The 18,955-nt window shown below is 38.1% G+C and overlaps 1 protein-coding gene across 1 annotated transcript in view; it reads right to left on the minus strand.

Moving 5' to 3' along the window:
• ARL8B (ARF like GTPase 8B) overlaps window positions 1-17,900 on the minus strand; it is a 45,778-nt gene extending 27,878 nt beyond the window's left edge. The window contains exon 1 of the mRNA XM_025984442.2: window positions 17,340-17,900. Within this exon, the coding sequence (XP_025840227.1) occupies window positions 17,340-17,462 (123 nt within the window). The 5' untranslated portion in view covers window positions 17,463-17,900. The remainder of the gene's footprint in view (window positions 1-17,339) is intronic.
• Window positions 17,901-18,955: the final 1,055 nt, after the last annotated feature.

Below are 18,955 nucleotides of genomic sequence, written 5' to 3' on the forward strand. Positions count from 1 at the left end.
TGCTTCTCCCTCTGCCTGTGTCTCTGCCTCTCTCTCTCTCTCTCTGTGTGTGTGTGTGTCTCTCTCATGAATAAATAAAGTCTTTAAAAAAAATTTTTTTTAAATCTTAGAACTGAAAAATATAATGACAAAACAAAAACAAAGCAAAGCAAACCTCAATAGAAGGTTTTTTGCTTTTTTTCCTCAATAGAAGGAGCCCAATAGATGGGCTCAATAGAAGAATAGAGATTACAGAGGAAAAAGTCAATGAACCTGAAGATAAAGCAAAAGAAATTATCCAACCTGAAAAAGAGAAAGTAAGATAGGAAAAAGAAAGAGCCAAGCCTCAAGAATCTATAGGACAAAAAAAAAAAAAAAAAAGAATCTATAGGACAATATAAAAAGGTCTAATATTCATGTTATTGAAATCCCAGAATAAGAGAAAATGAAACCACAAAGGACCCCAAAAAGTCAAAGTAAAGGCCCCGTGAGAAAAAGCCTCATACTCCTTGATTTCAAGTTCTATTACAAATTACATACTCCTTGATTTCAAGTTCTAGTAGTCAAATGAGTATGGTATTGGCATAAAAACAGACCCATCAAACAATGAAACAGAATAGTGACTCAAAAATAAACCTACATATATGTGGTCAATTAATTTACAACAAAGGGGGCAGCCCAGGTGGCTCAGCAGTTTAGTGTCGCCTTCAGCCCAGGGCATGATGCTGGAGACCCAGGATTGAGTCCCACGTCAGGCTCCCTGCATGGAGCCTGCTTCCCCCTCTGCCTGTGTCTCTGTCTCTCTCTCTGTGTGTCTCTCATGAATAAATAAAATCTTAAAATATATATATATATAAAAAATTTACAACAAAGGACCTAGAATTTATAATGGAGAAAGAAGAGTTTCTTCAATAAATAGTGTTGGTAAAACTGCCACTATCTTATACCATTCACAAAATTTAACTCAAAACAAATTAAAGATTCGAATATAAGACCCAAAACCATAAAACTCCTAGAAGTAAACAGATGGTAAGCTCCTTGACACAAATCTTAAGAATGATTTTTTTAATCTTGACACCAAAAGCAAAAATAAATAACTGTGAGTACACTGAACTAAAAAGCTTCGGCACAGAGGAGAAAACAATTATCAAAACGAAAAGACAACTTACTGAATGAAAGAAAATATTTGTAAATCATATATCTGATAAAGGGTTGATATCCAAAATATGAAAAACTTATACAATTCAATAATAAACAATCTAGTTTAAAAAAATGGCAGAAAACCTGAAAAGGTATTTTTCCAGAGATCTACAGATGGATATCACACATATGAAAAGGAGCTTAAAAAAAAAAAAAAAAGAAAAAGAAAAAAAAAAAAGAAAAGGAGCTTAACATCTCTAATCATCAGGGAAATGTAAAGCAAAAGCAAAACCAAGTGCAAATCAAAACCTCATGCTATTATTCCTTGTGCACTCTTGGTGGAAATGTAAATTGGTACTATTGGCCTCTATGGGAAATAGTATGGACGCTCCTCAGAATTAAAGACATAACTACTATATGATCTAGTAATTCCATTTTTGAATATTTACCTGAAGGAAGTAAACACATTAAAAATATATGTACCCGACTTTCACTGTAGTATTATTTATAATAGTCAGGATACAAAAACAACCTTAAGTGACCAATAACAGATAAATGAATAAAGAAAATGTGATATACGTATATTCATATCAATTCACATATGTATTCATAAATATGATTATTATTCAACCATTAAAAAATAATGAAATCTTGCCATTTGTGACAACATGGATGGACTCTTTATTTTATTTTATTAATTTTATTTATTTATTTATTTATGGCATAAAAACAGACCTATTAATCAAACAGAAATATTTTTTTTATTTTAACAAAGTGAAATAAGACAGAGAAAGACAAATACCATATGATTTCACATGTGAAATCTAAAAAGAACTAAGCTCACAGATAAAGAAAAAGACTGGTGGCTGACAGAGGCAGGGGATGGAGAAGGGGATGGGAAGGGTTGTGAGAGAAATGGGTAAAGGGAATCAAAAGGTACGACTTTTCAGTTTTAAAATAAGTCATTGGATGTAATGTATCACATGCTGACTATCACTAATAATATTGTATTGAATATGTGGAAGTTGCTGAGGGAGTAAACCTCATCACAAGTAAATAAAAAATTTTTTGGTAACTGTACTAAAATGATAGATGTTAACTAGATTTCTTGTGGTGATTATTTCATAATGTATACAAATATCAAATCATTATGTTGTACTACTGAAACTAATGTTATATGAGAATTATACCTCAATTTAAAAAAAAAAAAGAGAATAACAAAATGTCCAAAATTTGGGGAAAGACAAACTTTAGATTCAAGAATGACAACAAACCCAAAGCAGTGTTAAGTTCAAAGAAATCCACACCTGGAGAGATCATAATTAAACTACAAAAAAAAAAAAACTTGAAAGTTGCCAGAAACAACACATGACCCATGAGAATACATGAGAATAACAACTTCAATGACTATGATATTTCTCATCAGAAACCATAAAGGTCTTTACAAATGTACTGAGGGGAAAAAAAACTATCAACTTAGAATTCTATATCCAGCAAAACATTCTTTAAGAATGAAAATGATAAAAAAAAAAAAGAATGAAAATGATAAAGACATTCTCAAATGAAGGAAAACTAAAAGAATGTGTATTAGTAGATATACTCTAAAAGAAGTCCTGCAGGCATACAAGAAGCTAACAGGGGAACCTAGAACTTCAGGAATTAAGGGAAAGCAATAGAAATGGTAACATCTGGGTAAAAGTAAAGTAACTACTGTCTTCCTCTTGAATACTTAAAATGTTTGATGGTTGAAGCAAAAATTACAATCTTATCTGGTACTATTTTCAATAGATATGATAAATGCACCATATAGGGAAGAAAGCAAAGGGACCTAAATGGTGGCAAGGTTTCTACTTCCACATGAAATATTAATATATTAATTCTAAATAAGCTAGATGTATATATATTGTAATCCCTAGAACCACGAAAGAAGCCATAAAGAGAGATGAGTCAAAACTGCAATAAATTAAAATAGTGAAACAGTCCAATTGAAAATAGAAAAGAAACAAAGGAATAAAAACAAAAGAGACAAACAGAAAACAAATACTTAAGTTGTAGAACTAAATCCAAACAGGTCAATAATTATAGCAAAAATAAATGCTCATCTAAACATACCACTTAAACAAAGATTGTCAGAATTTTTTTTTTATAAGATGACTCATAATGCTGTCTCCAAGAAACCTACTGTAAGCATAATGATAGAGGAAGGTTAAAAGTAAAAGCATGGAAAGAGTAACACCATGCTGCCACTGACCAAAAGAATGCTGGAGTAGCTAAAAATTTTCAGAACACAACAAACCACACTTCTACACATAGAGCTGCATCCCTCAGGTTGTCTTTTCTTACTGTACCCTTGAATTCATTTTAAGCAGTCTGGAAACCTGTTCCAACACTCACTAAATAGAGAATTAAGGACAAGATTAGAAGATTAGTCTGTGTTGGAATTTAGCCATGAGGCTTAGTTCCTGAGGAACCAACCAGGGAACATTATTTTTAAAACTGCCGTGCATAGTCCCCAAAGTGGAAAAACAAAAAAACAAAAAAAACCAAGCTAATCATTATCTTGTATGGGAAGATGCCCTGACCACTGCTACCTCTGAGAGAATACAACTAGGTAGGCCACTGGGAGCCCTGCAAGCTTTATGTCACATATTGCCCTAATTTCTTTGAGACAGGACACCCTGTAGGATTGAACTGACTCATTCAGAATTCCCAAGTCCAACATCATCCATTAACTACTTTTGCTTCCCGTTCAGCTCCATTTCTTTAAAAGAAGTTATACAAGGTTTTTTTCTGGGCTATTAAGAAATCTAACTGGTGATGAACATTTTATATAATTTTCTGAATCTACCTCTTTTTATTTCCGAGATGATAAACTTCACTGTTCACTGAAACTATAACATCCATTAGTAGCTATATAGATCTGCAATTAAACAAATGTCAGAGACATTACAGAGAAGTTATCCAGAAAGTGGCTCCTAGTTTAGAATTTAACCCATAACTCCTACTGCTACTCAGAACCTTTAAATGTTAGAATGAAAAAGCCTCTAAATGTAACCAAGGATTAGAGCCTATCATGCCAGATGACAGCATATGCATGACCTCTTATCAGATCTCTTTTCTAACTAGAAGATAAATGAAACTGTTGAAACCCTGTTCCACAGGTATATCACAAAACAGATAGGCAATACTCCCTTCCTTATCTTTTAAAGACTAGCCCAGGCATCCTTGACAGCAGTAGTGGAATCAACTTATAAATATAATTCTGATGTCAGACTCGAGAGGAAGCAAACTTTGGCACCTATCATTAGGATACATTAAAATCTGGATTTTAATTTCTTAGCTCTTTATCTCCAACTTGTAGCCTTTTCCTGCCTTGTAGATTTGCAACCTTATCTCCTCCACTAATAACATCATGTGGATTGCCTCATGCTTTTCCCCACTGTAAAAACTTTAGTAACACTGCTTACTTTTTAAAATATTAAAATTACTAATTTCCTGAACACATTTTAAACCAGCATATATCAAGTCTTTCAGCTATCTGTTAACTTACGTATCAACAGAGACATCTCTGTTTCTACATTTTTCAGTTTAGCAGTTATAGCGTGTGGCTGCAAAAAATGCCATAGTGTGAATATATTTCTCTTTCAGTGGCTGCTTTTCACCCTCTGGCTCTCTCTGGGTGTCCCTGAAGAAACACTAAACATTGTAAAGCTACTCCATTAGTCCAGTCAGTGTTATGAGCATTGCTTCATACAGAAACGCAGCTCTTAAATGATGGGCAGTCATGAAATACTGAGTCACTGTACAGTGCTCAGATTCCAAATTGCTGTGTCTTCTAAATGCTAGCATCATTATTTATTCAGTAGCTGTCTACAACCCCACTTTCTACTATCCAGGTGGGGAGCTTGGCAGAAAATTAGAAGTACAGAAAAAAGCTAGAGTGACAAGAATGCTTTCCCGTTATATGTGATTCCTGCATCAAGAATACATCACCGTTATTAATTAGCTAGGCCACGTGTCACTGACTTACACTATTAATAACAATAGTAATAATGATAATAGCAACATGACACCATTCACCTTACCTGCTTCATTTTACAGAAAAGGAAGCTTGAGATCAACAGCACAAGGTCACACACATAACAGCAAAACTGGGATTTAGACCCAGGTCTGAATTTCAAAACCCTAATGTTACTTTCTATTGGAGTATAATGCTTCAGGCATTTGAGAGTTACCTGTGATAAATAAGTGAAAGTCATTACTCGTACGGAAGCTTGAAGTCTATTTTAGGTTGCTCAACCACAGGAACAAAAAATACAAACTCAATGGTTAACTGAAAGATTATAAATCGATACTATACTAATAATACATAGTAAAATACCAATTAGGACCAATCACAATCTCTTCCACCAAGCCCAAACTAGCAACTACAACCAAATTTACCAACAGGAAGATAAACCCAATTAACCAGCAAATTTTTCAGTAGATTGCCCCAAACATCCTACCACATCTATAATGGATATGGCAAAGGACAGTCTGGGATTTTAGCTTCTCTCTCACAATGACAGAACCTTCATCAAGAACAGAAACTGGAGGCAAGCATAACTTCCATTCTGGAACTCAGAAACCTTTCACCCTCCTTTAACACTGAATGAGGACTGAGAGGAGATCCATTTCATCTGCCCTCTAATACTGGAACACATGTTCCTGTCCTAACCCCCAAATACTACATGAGCCACACTAGTAATTATCCACTGCAGAGCATTTATGCCAGGCACTATGCTGATTTATCTCACCTCACACCAAGAGCCATGGAACAACTATTCTCAAATCCAAATCACCAATGAAGAAACTGAAACTTTGAGGGGGTCACAGAGCTCTGACAGATCTAGAATTCAAATTTAGGTTATGTCTGACCCAACATACTTAAACAATGCTCTACACTACTTCACTCTAATAAGTCAATAATTATGAGCACCTTCTGAGTCAGGCACAGAGTTACGTTTAGGGGACATAAATAAGAAAGTCTGCAGTCTGGAAGTAGAGACAGATAAATAGGTAACAGACCCAAATAAATACAATTTTGGACCAAGTGCTATGAAAAGAGAGCAGAGAGCAATTAACTTTGCCTTGGAGAAGAGTTAAGGAAAGGCTCCATAGATCCGGAATCTAAACAATATGTAAGACAGTGTCGTCTAAGGGAAAAGGAGCACCAGAAGATAATGTATTGTAGACAAAGGAAAATAGCTTGGTATCTTGAGTGTTTCATTCTCCATCATTAACATGATCTAACACGTATTTTATGGCCTGCTTCCTCCTCCTCCCCACAATCATCTTGCTAATTGTCACTGGCAAATTTAAGCCCAACTCCAAGTCAAAACAAAACAAAACAAAACCACTAAAATTTACAAGTGTTCCTAAAAAGGGTAACAAAGAGAAATATTAAAACCACCAGTGAAGTAGTCTTAAAGTATTTGGCAACAAATTGACAAAGAAAGCTAAAAACGCCTAAGAAACACCACAGAGGTGATGTCCGATTTCCAAACTAGTCTCAGTCACAGGACTTGGAAGAGCTATATTATATCAAGTGGCAAAGCAAGGTCCTAAAGGATTTGTCTGTAAACAAGGATTCATCATACCTCATCTTTTCAACGGAACAGGACATTCAGGCTGAGTTACAGTTGCACTCCAGGCCCATCTCAAAACTGTCACTTAACCTCTTTTTTATAAGCCAGTGAGTATCTACTTAACAAGGGGGCCAAAAGAATCATACAATGCTTGTATGTGAATGCACTTCGTAAAATAGACAACTGTTTCATTATAAAAAAAATAAGCCAAAACATTTTTATTGAATACCCCCTGTGTGTTGGAGATAGTAGAAAAGTATGATTAAGAAACAGTAGAATGTCTGAGAACAGTCTTTGTGTTAACTTTCCTTAAGAATGACATAGCATAGAGGTGCCTGGATGGCTTCCTGGTTACGCATCTTAAACCATTAAACTCTTAATTTCAGCTCCAGGGGTTATGATCTCAAGGTTTGACATTGAGCCCCATGCTGGGCTCCACATGGCACAGAGTCGGCTTCTCCCTCTCCCTCTGATTCTAAATGAATCTCTCAGCAGATATCTAACAGCCTAACTGGAATAGAAGGACTGAGGATCACACCATCTTTCCAATCATATGGTAAAATAATCAGTAATGTAACCCAGTAAGAGAAAAAAAATGATATTCTGAGTCTAAAACTATCTTCATGTTTACCCAGTACCGAAGAAAAATCACAACTTAAAGCCCAAGAGATCAAATATCCTTTATGTTTAAAGCAAAACAAATTACAACTATCAACTTTTCTCTTCAGTAGAAGGACAGTATGTATACACAAAACTAAACCAGACGCTTTCCAGGGATAGAAATATTCCTCTCCAAATTAAAGAGTGAAGGCTTCCAAGCCTACAAGAGCCTGAGCCACTTTGAATATACACCCTTCATTCAGCTGCCTGAAGGGTCTGTGGATTAGGACCTCTTCTGGGCAGCTACAATCTGGGCACAGACTCATGTACACAGGCACCATAAACAAATCAAGATAGTCCAATTGCAATTCTGGAGTAGTGGAGAACATTCTGTTGACTCCTTGCTTAAAAAACGTTTGCGAAATAAGTAATGAGCAGAGTAGGATAACTAACAAAAATCACAAGAAAGAAAATATTCTACAACATTCTTTTGAAGAGAAACCAGGATTGGATTCTCAACTACTTCTTAAGTTTTTTTTTTTTACTAAGATTAAGATATGAATTGATGAAATTCTAATTCTCAGTTTTAGTCCCACTGTATCTAAAAATAATAGCATGAATGCCCTTCCTAAATATAAATTCCCTTTATTTCATTAACCATATATTTTATACTCAACTCATACCTATCTCTTCTCAACTTATTCCCCCTTACCCATCCCATATCCACTACTTGATGGTACAAGCATATTCTCCAACATTCATTCCACTCCTTAAAAAAGTCTTTGACAACAACCCCCCCCTTGTCCTGCACATCTGATGCAACCATTAAATTGCACTCATTCTACTGCCATAATAAAGCCATCTTTTCCTTAACTCTTACCTTTTATCTCTCAATCAGACCTTTGTAATAACCTTGTGATCAAGCTCTATTTCATTGGTCTCTATATTGCTACTAAATTCATCCTTTAGAAAACGAGTCTTACTTCAACCCCCTGCCAAAAAAACCTGAGCAAGTGTGGTGGAAATTACAATGGAAATGATATGATCAATCCTAACTTGCGAAGACACATGCTCTCGACAGGAAGAGAGGAATATGTAAAGGTTAAAAGATTGTCAAACTGGACCATCTTCTAGAACTCTGAAGAAAATTACAAAATCATTAGGCACAAACATTTCAATCAGTCAATAATGGAAAATAATGCCTGCAACCAAAATATACATATACAGATTGATTAAAGCCTATAACATCTGTTCAAAAGAAGAGAGGTTGGTTCCCTGGATTATGGCAGAAGGGGATCAAAAGCTCCATCTTGAACTGACTGAACTTGAATTGCCTTTTAGCCATCAAAGTAGGTAAGTCAAATAGACTACATGAGACCACTTAGCATGTAATCAAGATGATCCTGTCACTGTTATCAAGAAAGCATATATTGGGCATAATTATGTTAAAGTGAAAGAAGTCCAAAGAGAAAGACACTTACATGTGGGATCTTAAAAAAAAAGGGGGGGGGGGATTCACAGAGAACAGACTTGGTGGCTGCCAGAGGCAGAGGGTACAGGACGGTGGGAGAGGAAACAGGTAAAGGTATGACCTTCCAGTTATAAAATAAATAAAAGGTGATGTACAGCATAATTAATAATACTATACTGCCTATTTGAAAGTCAAAGAAGTAACTAAATCTTAAAAGTTCTCGTCACAAGATTTTGAAAAATTTTCACTATGCATGGTGATGGATGTTAACTAATTAGACTATGATGATCATTTTGCATTACATACAAATATGCAATCATTATATCATACACCTAAAATTAATATGTTGTATGTCAATTATAGCTCAATGACTAAAAAAAGCAAATATTTGTGTATATATAAAAGGATAGGGAGAAAATTGGAAGGACATATAGCTTAATGTTAATAGTCATTAAATCCTAATGGTATTAAAAATATTTGTTTGTACATCTAATGCTTTTTTGAAGCAATATGGATTATGTGTATTCTTTTTAATAATAAAGTTTTAAGTTTTTCTGACATTCAGCCATTGAATGAAGAAAATAGTAATATCAAAATAAACCAAAAGCTAGGAGTGAAACAGCTAGATTTTGGAGGCAGAAAAAGTAGGTTTCTTCCATTTCCTAGTTTTGCCTCTGATAAGAACTATTCAAAAATAATGAAGTCTATATATCTGCATTCAAACACTCTCCATACAAAACAAGCTTTCAAGAAAAAAATCAATGTCTAAACCAGACCTTAAACCATTTTCAGAGGAGAAACGCTGCCTAAAGCTCTTTCTGGTACAGCCTGCATACAGTCTCAGGAGCCCACTTCTCATCTAGGAGAGGACAGGCTACCACAAACACAACATACTACCTTTTGCAGCTTACAAATTCATGGTTGTCAAGAGTGATTAAACCTACTCTAATCTTAAATCCTGCTTTAAAAATTAAAGCAAACACACCCAAATGGATACCAATATTATGGTTTTATCCAAACTTAAAATTACAATCTAAGCATACACTTGTATAGGGCACCTAAATTCTAAAGGGCAGACACTACTGCCAAGTGCCACTCTTTCCCTCCTATAGGGATCAGTCTACCTCTCTTTTACCATAAAGATGCATTCTTAATTCTTAACACTATTCCAAGCTTTAAATACTGAAATATGAAAATGGAAATGTGGGTTCATAAAGACATATATTTGAGCACCTAGTATGTAAGAACTGGAATACATCGGTGAACAAAAGCAACGGAAATCCCTGACCTGAAGGTGAGCACATTACAGTAATCTAGCAGCTAACATTTATGAAGTACTTCCATATCGCATGCCTTGCTTTGAACACTGTTCAAAATGTTCAAGGATTAACTCATAACTCTATGAGATGAGGTAGGAACTACTGTTATTCCCATTTTACATGTAAGGGAACAGACACTGAGGAGTTAAATAACTTGTCAAAAATAACACAAGTCAAAGAGTCAAGATTTGAACCTCAATAGTCTGGCTCTCAGTACCTAACCTCTATTCCATTCTAATTCATGCAACCAGCCATTTATTTAAACATATTCCAAAAAAACTCATTCATACCACATTCATATGCCAACAAATTTAGGCTCAGAATATATTCTTACAATAATACTACTTAGGTAGAGCTAAAGTATTTATCATCAAGTAAACTGGCAAAAAAAAAAAAAAAGACATTTTTAGGATCATTTTGCCAATCATCATCCAAGGTTTTCTTTTTTTTTTTAATAACAAATGATTATTTTTCTAACCCAGTTTCAAAGGGAAATCTTCCAATTTTCAAGCAGAAATATCACAACTTAGATACCTGAAACCTAAAGATACTATTACAATTTTTTTATATACAGTATTTTTAGAGATGATTTTAAAATGAACTCTAAGGCTTTGATTTTTTTAAATGTAAAAAGAATTTCCTTTTGGGATATGAAATAATGTTATTCTAGTGTATAAAACTAGACAAACTATGAAACTGGATCCAAATACAAGATCCAATGTCTAATTTAAGAAACAGTGTAACCTTTAAAAAAAATAGCACAATAGAATGTAAGCCTTGTGATTTTAACTTTGAAGAAAGAAATTAAATTATTCTATTAGAGATTCCAACTCTGGTTTGTCACATCCTAGAAAAACTAAATGCCTTAAATTATCATTTAATTTTGACCTATTCAGTAGATAAGTTAATATTTTTTCCTTGGTTTTTTTCCTTATATGAGCACAAAGGACACGAATCAATTTTATTATTAATAAAAGATACACAAGTTATTAATTTTAAAAATTCATATACTATAGCTTCAAAAAACGGTCTACTTGGCAAACATTCCTTTCTTTTTTTTTTTTTTTTAGACAGACAGGTGGGGGGACAAAGGGAGGGAGGAAGGATCTTAAGCAAGCTCCTGACAAGGGGCTGCATCTCATGACCCTGAGATCATGACCAGAGTCAAAATCAAAAGCTGGATGCTTAACCAACCATCCAGGAGTCCCTACTTGGCAAACTTTCTTAGATTCTGATTAGAAAATAATATTTTTTTTAACTCCCCCCAACCCCTGCAAGAAAAAGCAGCAACACACTATAATAGGACAAGATTAGGTAAGGACTGCATGGAAATATGCCAGATTCCTGGAATACAACCCTTAATGCAAACCACCATTAAGCTTAAAACAAATTAAAACAAAAAACAGATAGCTAAAGGGGATGAGCTGTATTTATATGGCTTGCCTAAAAAATTCAATAAAAAAGAAAATTGAAAAGGAATTATGTTCTCTATAGTCTCGGTCTTAGTTGCTGAAACAGATACTTCTTTAAACATTAAATACAGAAGCAAGCAATTACCTAATAGAATAGTTTAAAAATACTTTTACTTATCAACAACTAAATATGTTTTGCCCTAAAAATAACAAAGGACAAATACTTAGCTGAAGTCCAACTTTATACATGAAATCTGTTCAGAGGACATTCTCGGTAGGAGCACATACTTTATTTTCTGGAAAGCAATTTTGCCATTTGACATGAAATATGTTCCCATCGTTTGACCCAATGATGTAACTCATCCTTAGGAAATGCAGAGCACATTGATATAGGGAGGCAAATCTGTATACTACTGAAACTACTGAAATGTCCAATAATGAGGAAATGATCAAATATATTATGGTACGGCCACAAGATAAAGCCGTAACAGAATAAATTATAAAGGCATTAAAATAGTTTTACACAAGAAAAATGCATATTCCATAATTAGCAGAAAAACTAGATATCTCAAAACTTTTTTAAAAAGTGTTTGGATATATTCATTTAAAAAAAAAAACAAAGAGAAAAAATAAAATAAAAAACTAAAAGGACAAAAAAGGAAATATTTTGAAATGTTTACAGCAGTTAATCTTGGATGGTAACGGTAACATGTGGTTTCTCCTACTTTATTCTTTTCAAATTTCTAATGACCCTGAATTGTCTTGATAATTAGAAAAAAATCTAAAAATAATACTTAAGTAACTAGTTTTTATAGGTGCAATGCATTTTGTATCTATGTTCAGTGACCATCCACTTTAATCTTTGAGAAAGTTAAAAAATGCTTTAGTTATGAGATATGTTCTAAGTCAGTAATTTAAAACATATTATTGCATTCTAACAGCTTTTTAACAAGAACATTCAGCTTTTGATATTCTAGGTCTGCATGTCAAAAATAATGGGAATGGGGATGAGGGTAAAGAACTTAGAAGAGAAACTCCCTAGCAGGATGCCTCATGTGCTACTACTCCTAATGTCAATTTGAAGACTACCTTATTGGAAGGCTAGTTTTTACAGTAAAATTACAAATTTACTGACCTATAGACGTGAGCCACATTATAGTTTCTTTAAAAACTATTTGCCCCATTCTTACTCCAGAGTAAGTAATAAACACTCCGATCAAATTCAGAATTATTTCTGCTTTATAAGGAAAATAAACATAGCTCAATTACCCAACAATGCTTGTTAGTCAGTTATTTAAATGTACCAACATGATATAATATTCCAGTACTCCTACTTTATATAGATTATCATTCCTTCCCCTAATTCATAGCCTCAATATAGAGATATACATGTGCGCGCACACACACACACACACACACACACACACACACACACAAATAGTCCTCAAATGTTAATCCATAAGCTGAAGACGCTTTGGTTTAAATGTTATCCAGATTCATAAGAGTATATTTATGAACAAATATATTTTTAAAAGATTTTTAAAGGATTACGACCTGCCAATCCACAGCTATATGATTCTAATCTCAGCTGGATTTTAGAGGTAGACCAGAAAAGTAGAAAGGGAACTAGCCCTAGGTTCTAATTTTATCTCTGCTATGAGTTAGCTGCCTTAGGAATTTCACTTACTTTTCTGGATCCTTTAGCTGCATCTGTAAGACGAGAGTAAAATTAAACCACCTAATTAAAAGTTCTACAAATCCTAAAAAAAAAATTACTCTGGGGCACCTAGGTACCTCAATCAGTTGAACGTTGAACTCCTGCTTTTGGCTCAGGTCACAACCTCAGGGTCCTGGGATCAAACCCCAGCAGGGCTCCAAGCTCAGCAGGTAATCTGCTTTAAATTCTCTTCATTTGCCCCTCCCCCAAGCAATGTTCAAAATTCCCCCCCCCCAATTGAAAAAAAAAAAAAAAAGATTGTAGGTTCAAATTCCTACAATCGTTACAAATATCTCCTTTTTCTAATTCTCAGCAGTGATAAACTTTCCTTGGAATAACCAATTTAGCATCAATACTTTACAAAAATGTAGACAAACTTTTATACAACTCATTTCAAAAACAAAGTCATCTATAAAAGGTAGCTTATAACACTTTGCTAAATCCTATTAAACATTTCTTAGTAACTCCTGTAACCCATGTAAGAGTCTCCGTTAAAAATAAAGATTACTCAATGTACTTTACACATATAGGACACATGATTTATTATGCAATAACCGCCAGAATACTTAGCAATGGACATTATTTCATTCCTTAACACTAATGAGAAAATTAACGACTAGAGGGGTTTCTTTGTTTAATGTTAAAAACAAAGAGAACAGTATGTATGTTAAGGGTCTCTATGTAAAAATATTAGATAAAATAAAGTATCATCCCATTTTTAAAACTACAAGAATATGAATTTTAGGATTGAAACTCTCTGTAAGTAAAATGCCCCATTTCAGAAAAAGGCCAAACCCTACATATAAATAATTCAGTTTCATAAACCTTTTGAGTAAGTTAAATGACATTTCTGAAATTTGTGTTAACTTTTAAAACAGAATATAGAGACACATTTTATGCAAAAAGTTGATTTTTACCAAAAGAAAACTGGCATCACCTGAAACTTTTCATACCTGGCAAGTTACTTGTTGAATGCGAGTAAATAAATGGCCAACTTTCTAAAGTGACATCAAATTCAACCAATCTGTATTTTTGAGTCTATAAATCAAACATCTTATACAAAATATAAAGAATAGCTCAATTAATTTTTTTAAATATAAGGCTAAAATTACTGTCTTGGAAACACTGTTTTTATCTAAAAGTCTGTAAAAATCACTTTACTAACCTTTTCCTCACCCTCAATATATTCGATAATAATCACAGATTAAGTTAGAGTCTGAGATTTCTTTTTAAAAAGGTGTAAAATTTATTGAGGTCTCTTTTTCTCAGCATCTTAAAGGCTATGACCAATTACAATCCAGATTTTTTTCTAAGCCAAACCTACCCATATCACTACAATTCAAAAAGAATTGTCTAATGTAAAAAAAAAAAAAAAAAAAAATAGTGGAAACACTAGTTCACTTTGAGTTCAACAGTGTTCCAGAAGCTCTGCTGTTAAAATAATCTAATATATTTTTTAAATCGGGGTGGGGGGGAAGAGTACATGATATGATTATTTGCCACAGTCCATAAATCCACTCTTGGAGCACACGTTTGGATAAATCAGATTCAAAGAAGGAAATGAACCCAGCTAATTCCCTTCTGAATATTTTTCAAAACACTGTTTCTGCATTAAAGAAGCAATGTATTGGCTACAAATAACAACAGCTACCACTTACCCAGCCCCTTCTATGGGCAGGCTTGGTGCTAGTCACTTACTATGTGTCATTTCATTTACTTCCCAGAACAACTCTTTAAGAAACATATTATTATCTCTATTTAATAGATGAGAAATCAAGGACTGAAAGAAGATACAGGCTGCTAAGTGGAAGAGCCAGACTGCAAACCCAGAGTTCCTTGACTTCAAAGTTCTTGCTCATTATAATAAACTACTCCATCTATGAAAAACATAATAAGGGGCGCCTGGGTGGTTCAGTGGTTGAGCCTCTGCCCATGATCCCCGGGGCCTGGGATCGAGTCCTGCATCAGGCTCCCTGCATGAAGCCTGCTTCTCCCTCTGCCTGTGTCTCTGCCGCTCTCTCTCTGCCTCTCATGAGTAAACAAAATCTTAAAAAAAAAAAAAAGAACATAATAAGCATAATTTTCATGCTCAGGCCTTTAGAAGTTCTTCAAAGACTTAATAAGCTTTTTCAAGTTTCCCAAGAATAACTACTCTGCAACAAATACAATTAATTGTAGTAATACACCTACATCTACACTATATATTAATTCAGTCTTGTCAAAAAAAAAAAAAAATCAGGTTTACAAGGAGATTCCAATTCTTATCTCCCAAGAGAATACTAGAAAAGTTACAGTTAACTAAGTCTTTCCCATATCCTATAAAAGCTCTAGTATGGATATTTAACCTACAGGGATTTTTTTTAATTTTTATTTATTTATGATAGTCACACACAGAGAGAGAGAGAGAGAGAGGCAGAGACACAGGCAGAGGGAGAAGCAGGCTCCATGCGCCGGGAGCCTGATGTGGGATTCGATCCCGGGTCTCCAGGATCGCGCCCTGGGCCAAAGGCAGGCGCTAAGCCGCTGCGCCACCCAGGGATCCCTCCACAGGGATTTTAAACCAATTTTGGTGCTATCATATACTTTCCACTCTACTACATATGTTGAAAAGTTAGTCATCCCAAGCCAAAACAAAACCAAAAACATCACCACCACCACCACATCACTAGAGGAGCCAAAGAGGAGCCAAACAAGTAGGCAAATTTTCTTTCATACTTATATGCAACGTTCCTCAAAGGAAGTCTGGATCTCTGCTCACCTTTTTCTTCAAGTCTTACTCACTCCTCCTGCTCCACTACTGCAGGACTAAGAGTCACACGTCACATATTTTCTCCCACAAGCGAGCTGTGTTTGAATCATTCCTGTAACCAAACCAGTTGGGCCACCGGTCTATTAACTAAGGATTTCAACCACCATCTCTAAAAGATGGAAGAACTGCTGCCATCTCTCTTTAAAACAGTTCCAAAGCTTACCCCTGACAAGTACAAGCACCTATCAGCTACAAGTGAGTCACATCGACTCCTGGCCTCTAAACTGAGATCCAAGAGCATCTTTCTCTCTTTTTCCTTCCCCCCAACTAACCACCCAAGCAAAATGTAATGATCATCCTTCCACTCAACCGAGGCTGACTAAATAAGCACCACACTGCATGCAACACAGGTTCCCAGGGCAATCTCCCTCCTAGACACCCTTTTCCCGGGCCTGTAATAAACTGGGTTCCTGCCCCCGTCTCTTCCCTTCCCTCCCCTTCCAGTAAGAAACGGCCTCACCAAAGATCAACCCCTCCTTTTTTCAAGGGAAGTTGGGGGACTACAGATGCCCTCTTTCCCGACTGCTGGCCCCGGAGGAGCAGAAGCCCCCCCCCCCCCCTTAGCTGCTTGGCTTAATAAGTGCTGCGGACCACCGAGGACTGGACGGGCTGGAAGCGCCCCTCCCCAGCTCCTACCGGCGAGCCCAGGCAGCGCTGAACTTGCTCTCCGCCCCCAGGGGGACGACTGAAAACCAGTAAACTGCGTTACAGGGAGACATCCTGTCCGCGGAGCTCGGGAAGGCGCCCCGCGCCGGCCTGCTGCTCCCCCCGCGACGGCGCTCCCGTCCCGAGCTGCCACTGGAGGGACGCTCCGGAGTCTCACGCTTTCTCACGGGGCTGACAGCTCGCCAAGTCCCACCCTTCGGGGAAGTGACAGGCTGGAGCGAAGCCTTCAGGTGTCCCCCCCCCCCCGCCGGAGCAAACCCGATGCGAAGACACCCATCCCCACGCACGCGACGAGGCCAATGTTTGCGCCTTCCAAGCCCCGGCCCGCGAGGAGGGCCCGGCCGGCCTTTTGCAGCAGGCGGCTACACAGAATGAACCCGTCGGCGGCCCGGCTCGGCGCACCAACGGCACGCGGGAACCCCAGCCCCAGCGCCGCGCCCCAGCCCCCGCGGAGGGGGCAGGACGGCTTACCTCCTCCCCTCGTCCCACTCCCACTAGCCCCGTCGCGCTGACGGCAGCCCCAGCCCGGGCCTTCGGGCCGGCGCCGGGCCGGACTGGCGGACGGCGGCGCCCCGGGCGGGTGAGCGGGCGGCACTCACCGCGATGACATTGACGAAGGTGGTCTTGCCCGAGTACTGCAGCCCCACCAGCGTCAGCTCCATCTCCTCCTTCCAGAAGAGCGAGCGAAACCAGTCCAGCAGGCGGGAGATGAGCGCCAGCATGATGGCGGCCGGGAGGGCGAACGCGCGGGCGGCCGGGCGGGCGGGCGGCAGCGGCGGCGGCGGCGGCAGCAGCAGCGACGGCTTCCACTCGAGCGGGCCTCAGCCCCGACCCCTCAACGGCTCCTCGGGGCCGCGGCGCACCACTGGCGGACACGGGCGGGCGGCGGCGGCCGGAGCCAGGAAGCCGAGCGGGTCATATGACTCGCCCTGCCCCCCACGCTCGTCCCCGCGCCACCGGCGGCGCCCACGGCAAGAGCGACGTGGCCCGGGCGGCCGGGCGCGGCTGCCGCCTGCAGCGCCACCTGCTGGAGCCTCCCCGAAGCGCCGCGTACCGGGGAGCGTACCGGGGAGCGGCCGTGGGAGCGGCCCCAGGGCTCCCTACCTGCGCTCCGGGCTGGCCCCTAACCTCGGTTAGCTCACCCTTGCTGCAGCTGTTTATGGACAGTCGGCTCTCCGCAGGAAGTCTGCAACGCGCGAGCCGTTCGGCCTGCAGCGAAGACTTCCTACATTTTTGGTAGTCGCCAAAGATGGGAAGCCCTAAGTGTTGTATCAAGGGGGAACTGATTCAAAAAACCCCGAGTGTGCGACCCAGCCATTGCACTGCTGGGGATTTACCCCAAAGATGCAGATGCAGGGAAACGGCAGGACACCTGCACCCCGATGTTTCTAGCAGCAATGTCCACAGTAGCCAAACTGTGGGAGTAGCCTCGGTGTCCATTGACAGGTGAATGGATAAAGATGTGGTCTATGTGTACAGTGGAATATTACTCAGCCGTTAGAAAGGATGAATCCCCACCATTTGCTTCAACGTGGATGGAACTGGAGGGTGTTATGCTGAGTGAAGCAAGTCAATCGGAGAAGGACAAACATTATATGGTCTCATTCATTTGGGGAATATAAAAATTAGTGAAAGGGAATAAAGGGAAAGGAGAGAAAATGAGTGAAAGTATCAGTGAGAAATACAGAACATGAGAGACTCCTAACTCTGGGAAACGAATAAGGGGTGGTGGAAGGGAGGTGGGTGGGCCTGCGGTTGGGGTGACTGGGTGATGGGCATTGAGGGGGGCACTTGGCAGGATGAGCACTGTGTTATGCTATATGTTGGCAAATTGAACTCCAATAAAAAAATATACAAAAAAAATTTAAATTGGGGATCACCGGGTGGCTCAGCGGTGTAGGGCCGCCTTTGGCTCAGGGCATGATCCTGGAGACCCGGGATCGAGTCCCACGTCAGGCCCCCTGCATGGAGCCTGCTTCTCCCTCTACCTGTGTCTCTGCCTCTCTCTCTCTCTCTCTCTCTCTCTCTCTGTATCTCTCAGGAATAAAAAAATAAAATCTTTTTTAAAAATTAAAATTAGAAAAACAAAAAACAACCATAGTGTGGCCCCAAAAGGGAATACTATGCAGCTATAGAAACAAATGAGGAAATTCTCTATAAACTGATATGGGATGATGTCCAAGAAATGTTTTCAAGGACTGTAAATGCAAAGTAT

This window comes from Vulpes vulpes, chromosome 9, assembly GCF_048418805.1.
Source record: "Vulpes vulpes isolate BD-2025 chromosome 9, VulVul3, whole genome shotgun sequence".
In the NCBI taxonomy this organism is placed as follows: domain Eukaryota; kingdom Metazoa; phylum Chordata; class Mammalia; order Carnivora; family Canidae; genus Vulpes; species Vulpes vulpes.